At 34.5% G+C, this 5945-nt stretch overlaps 1 protein-coding gene across 1 annotated transcript in view; it reads left to right on the forward strand.

The window, feature by feature from the left end:
* LOC108970350 (PRKR-interacting protein 1 homolog) overlaps positions 1–5842 on the forward strand; it is a 43356-nt gene extending 37514 nt beyond the window's left edge. Inside the window, exon 2 of the mRNA XM_018935682.1 lies at positions 5241–5842. Coding sequence (XP_018791227.1) covers positions 5241–5564 — 324 coding nt within the window. The 3' untranslated portion in view covers positions 5565–5842. The remainder of the gene's footprint in view (positions 1–5240) is intronic.
* The last annotated feature ends 103 nt before the right edge of the window (positions 5843–5945 follow it).

The raw sequence follows: 5945 nt of genomic DNA on the forward strand, positions 1-5945 counted from the left end.
GGGGCAAATCAAAATAAAATATCTGTTTGCTTGTGATCGTTACTTCTCTTTAAAAATGAAGTGGGAAAAAATATAAGATGTGATGCTTTTCCGGCCAAATGGATCGGAACCCAGTTATGATTATAAAAACATTTTTCAATTATTTTATTCAATTATTTATTTCAATTATTGAAATGAGTTCGGAAGATTTTTCATATTAAAATATTGAGAATGAATCAGAATCGTTCGATAATTGTAACAATTTATTTCTATTAACATCCGGAGGAAGTAGGGTTTTTTGGGATAGGTAGACTGACTTTCTTTGCAAAATTCTTCTCCTTAAATAATATTTCAATACCGATTAACATATACATAAGTATGTACTTCTAACAGTTCATAAAATTAAGTACCTATTTAAGGGTATTGCTATTTCATATTTAATTTGGTTATTAAATACTTTGGTTATAAAATGGGAGTGCAACATTGCAATATGCTGTTTACATATTGAGCTTAGTACATGTTAAATAGAACTAACTAATGTGAACAAACAAACATACGAATAATTACGTAAGAGAAACATAGCGTTAGCAAAGTGAACAAAGCAAACACAATGCAAATACAATTATTAACTGTATTGATGTGAATGACATCAAATGTGTAACCTTGAATATTAGGCAAATAAGATGAATGGAATTAGCAAAGAAAAAAAAAAAAAACATATGGGTGCACGCAATGGTTCGCAATCGGTGATCCAACATCCCGGCACCGTTGAAAGCAAGTGCAAGCTTGCGAATTGGTCGCCGAATGATTCCATTTGTCCTTCGAATGCCCACCACTAGAGTCCTTACCTGATACAGTTTAAAACTTTTCCAATATGAAATTTTTGAGGTAGTAATTATTTCTATTCTATTATTCTATATCTTCAAATTTGTTACAAAGGTATCCTGTCGATTTCTCTTTATCATCGGACGACAGTGTGCCTTTTATTTTACGCTTCTTTATTCGCATTATTTTCTTATCTTCACTGCTTTCGTCTATATTTAATTGGGGTGATTGTTATATATGTTTTGTTGGGCGGATATCCCTTTCTTTTCTTCTTCGTGGCTTTTGGCTTCAGTGTTTCATTTTTGGCTATCATATCTATAATTTTATCGCTTTTAATTCCCATGTAATTTTTTGGCTTTTCATCAGGAGGGTCGAATGTTGTATCTGTGATAACAGAACCATCCTCCCTAATTCTTCCGAAGTGAAGACTCCCGGGGAATAAAACGCCACGTGAAGTCTTCTCTCTCCGTTTTTGCAATCGATCGTTTAAAATCATTATCCAAATAGCTGCTTCCACAGTGATTGTACTTTCGTTAAATACGGAGTGTTTGCTTTAACCTCCTCTTTCGTTTTGTCCTTCTTAATCTTTTTTTAATTGTCTCCCCAAAACATAAACTGAACTTTTCTTTCTTCTCATATGCTTCAGCAGCATATTCTACAATATGGTCGATTACTTCAGCTTCCACCTCATCTTTAAAAGGTTTTAACTTGGACTTCACTTTCCCTCATTTCTCCAAAATGTAAGCCTGGCGAAAAAGATAAATGCGAAGGTAACAATTTAATTTAATTTAACAATTTCTCAATTATTGAGGGTTCATGAAATTCTTCAAGGGATTATTCTTCAACTTCATTTTCTTTTGTTTTTCTCTATTACTTCAGATGTTTCTTTCTCAGTTTCGGAAAATAGATAAAATATTGGAAATTTTGTAAATTTTTATAAATCCTAGTCAAAGCGATGATAAATTCTTCATCACATTGAAGAGAACGACAGTATATTTAATTTGGGGTTCTCCTTCTCCTTCTTGACCACCTGTTCCAAAACATCTGTTTACTTTTGACTTGATTCCATCTGTGTAAGCTGCTTATTTCAGCTGACAATCTCCACTCTGGGAGTGTCCTTAATGCACTACCGATAACAAAATGCCCCGGCGTTAATGCTTTATAATCGTTTGGATCCGGTGATAATTGTGTTAGTGGCCGAGAATTTAACATAGCTTCTATCACCACCAGGACTGTTGTTAGTTCCTCAGCTGTAAGTCTGAGGCGATTTGACCGCGGCCTCCCAAATACCAGCGAAATGAGTTGCTCTGGGAGGAATGAAATTAAAATTTACAAATTCATTAGCGCAAACGCCAATAAAATTTGTTGCGTTATCAGGAATGATGTCAGAATACCAATACGCAAATGTACACAGAAGTCAATACCGCAACGTGCAAAGGGGCGATATGGAGTCAATCGCTCAACAGATAACTGTCTGACGATACGTCTTGCTAAATCGCGTGCATTGACTATCCAAAACTGAATTGTTATTAGTGCTACGAGTGCCTTTGGTTCTGCGCGGAAGTGTTTTTCTCATAGCCGCTCATAAATTAAAAGTACAGTGCTGTCAATTGCAGTGATTTGGCTAATCGACGATCTTGTGCATTTAATCGTCGCAATGCCATACTGTATGACTTGTCCAAACATGTCGGATCATCCTTGAAAGTTAGTTTGACAACTATTTTCCCGCAAGTTCTTGACACAGTTGCAGTGTATAAATGATCGCAAATCTGTTGCTCACAACTCCAAGACCCAGCGTACCCAGCAATGTGTCGATTTTCTTTGGGATATGAAATTTATCATCAGCATGTTCTATATTATTATTCCACGTTGAATTGTTGATTTCTAGATCTGGTTTATAAGCAATGTGCGATGTAATACGAAAAGTTAATGGAAGTTTGAAGCCGGTGACTTACGACTTGATGTTAGTTGCGGTTTTGAATTTAATATTTGTTGATCATCTTGGCAGCAGCAACCTTTGTGAAAAATCTTCGCAAGTGAGAAAAGTTCTTTGATCGCCTTTCACTTGTTGACTTCCCATCTTAGCCCGGGTATCCTTTGGGTAGCCTAAGAACATCCGTTCGAAGAGGAGCTAAAGTTAGAGGGCGAAATATCCCCTCCACAGGGTTTTGTTCTGGGTTGGAAACCCGCCACGCCAATTATTATAAAATGTATTGACTTGAAGTCACGAAAATTAAAAAAAAAGATTTAATTTCCAAAGTTATATGGTAGTTCTTTGAGATGACACAGTTCCAAAAAAAGTACTTGCGGTGACAAGTAGAACTCCTTCGAGATTCATCTAAAATCAATCGGCCAAAAAAAATTAGTTTTATAAATATAGTAGATTAACTCGGGAGTAATCGAAGGATTTTTTTTTTCAAAAATTAGAATTTTTGTCTAAATTTTTGGGAAAAAATCAACTAACTGTTTGAAAAACAAAAAATCCTTCTTTCAGGTCCGAGTTTGTTATGTATTCTAAAAGCTGCATAAATTTCATTAAAATCTACTGAGCGGTTTTCGAATTATAGTTGTCAACAGTTCAAAAAACATAGTTTTGAGAAAAACGCGTTTAAAGTTTGAGGTGCCCGAGCTCTCTTTGTTATGAGATGACACAGTTCCAAAAAAAGTACTTGCGGTGACAAGTAGAACTGCTTCGAGATTCATCTAAAATCAATCGGACAAAAAAAATTAGTTTTATAAATATAGTAGATTAACTCGGGACTAATCGAAGGATTTTTTTTTCAAAAATTAAAATTTTTGTCTAAATTTTTGGGAAAAAATCAACTAACTGTTTGAAAAACAAAAAATCCTTCTTTCAGGTCCGAGTTTGTTATGTATTCTAAAAGCTGCATAAATTTCATTAAAATCTACTGAGCGGTTTTCGAATTATAGTTGTCAACAGTTCAAAAACATAGTTTTGAGAAAAACGCGTTTAAAGTTTGAGGTGCCCGAGCTCTCTTTGTTACTTGTCGAATAACTCAAAAACTAGTTATCGGATCGACGTGAAATTTTCAGAGAATAAGATATTACACTCAACGAAAATGCAAAAAAAAATATTTTTTTGAAAATTCTGACTACTCCTAACCCCTTAAACCGAAAGGAAGACAGCTGTCTACACTAATATGAATATACATAATAACCTAGATGTAATATCTCCTGGTAAGCCGACATACTGGCCCAGTRATAGAAAAAATTCCTGAATTAATAGATTTAGCTGTAGCTATTTTGCTAGAAGTAGCTCAGGAGTTAGATAAGGTCTGGGATGAAGGCCTTTTATTGAAAATCGAAAACGTTTTACTTTACGAATTGTATAAAACTTTGTAGTCATATTTAAGAAATAAGAAATTTACAGTTAAAGTAGCAGAAGAATGAGTAATAAGAGTTGGTGTACGCCAGGATAGCGTGCTAAGCTCTACCTTTGTACATGGTATATACAGCAGACATTCCAACAGCTATTCACGTATTGACATCCACTTTTGCCGACGACACAGMTCTGGTAAGCCGAAAAAAATGCCCCATCAAAGCATCAAAAGTATTAGAACAGCACTTAACTGTGATCAAAGAATGGCTAGCCAACTGGCGTATAGCAAAAGTGCAAGCATGTTACATTCTCGCTAAGACCAGTAACGTGCCAGACAGTTAAAATTAACAATATTTTAGTACCCCAATCGAAAGGAGTAACTTTTCTTGGGATTCACCTGGATCGAAGGCTCACGGGGTGAAAACATATAGCGAGTAAAATAACTTGCCTCAAGTTAAGAGCAGCAAAGCTAATAATTGAAAACATAAATGTGTACAAAACTAAATATGCGTATTGAGCAATGACAACATTGTTCAAATGAAAACAAACAAAAATGGCTGATTTCCGCGTTTTTGCCACGTTCTCAACTGTTTACACACTTTGCTCGATAAGGAAGGAAGGCAGTAGCGTTCGCCACTGTTTCTGCTATAAGAAGGGATCCGTTTGAGAATCATATTTAGAAGCGGTTTCTTCTACTAATATCGTTGTTTTGTCTGTACTGCTTTACTTATTTGGTCCTTACACCCGCTAACTCAAAGATTTAAGCGTAGCTCTCAACATCTTTGCATGATCCTCTTCGCAACCAATCCATGACTCAGATTTTCTGTTGAATACAATCGAATTAATCAAAAGGTTTATTAGGTAGGGATAGCAAAGCGTGGTCATAGTTCTCATATGGTTTTCGACTTCTAAATGCTGGCAGGAAGAGGGTAGTAACAAATTGATTATATAGATAATAAATTCTACTTAAATTAGTCTGGAGATCGTTAATAAATTTATTTTTTTTTTCTTGTTCTTCCGTTAAGAACTTTTCCGAAAATCTTTAATGTTACTTAAATTGTGTATCTAATTATGTTGTATTTTTTCTATTCAACAGAATAAACCAATTGTAATACCTGAGATTTCCAAAGAAAAAGGTTATAATCAAATAGCACCATCCTTTGTTCGCAATGTTATGGGTTCTAGTGCTGGTGCTGGTTCCGGTGAATTTCATGTGTATCGTCATTTGCGGAGAAAGGAATATTCTAGACAAAAAAATATACAAGCAATGAGTATAAAAGAGCAGCAAGATCAAGAATTTCAAAGAAAGCTTGAACAAAATAAATTCATCGCACAGGAGAAAACAGCAAAAAAAAGAGCAAAACGGTTAAAAAAAAAAGAACGAGCAAACAAAAAAGATCTGGCAAGGAGGAAATTCTAGAAGACAAAATGGATCAGGGGAAAAATTACTAGCTATTTATGTAATTAATATAAACGTAAAATCATGGACTCATTATTATTATATTAATTGGATGCCAGCTCATTTCATGTAATTTCTAAAAATTTTACCAACTAAGTTATAATAATTAGAAACATAGAAGTAATAAAAACAACAACAATGATAATTTGATATAGCATCTGTATAGTAATAAAGCAAACAGCAAATCGCAAGCAAGAAATTAGCTTTTGGGATCGCCTCGGTGTGAAATATTCGAAAAATTGTTTTTTCTTGCATTATGGGATGGCATACACTGTAATAAACATCGAAAACGGAACGAGACAATCTGTAAGAGCGTTTTTCTCAGAATGGTGTTTTTCAAAA

The sequence above is a fragment of the Bactrocera latifrons genome, unplaced genomic scaffold (assembly GCF_001853355.1).
Source record: "Bactrocera latifrons isolate USDA-ARS-PBARC rearing strain unplaced genomic scaffold, ASM185335v1 scaffold_1065, whole genome shotgun sequence".
In the NCBI taxonomy this organism is placed as follows: Eukaryota; Metazoa; Arthropoda; class Insecta; order Diptera; family Tephritidae; genus Bactrocera; species Bactrocera latifrons.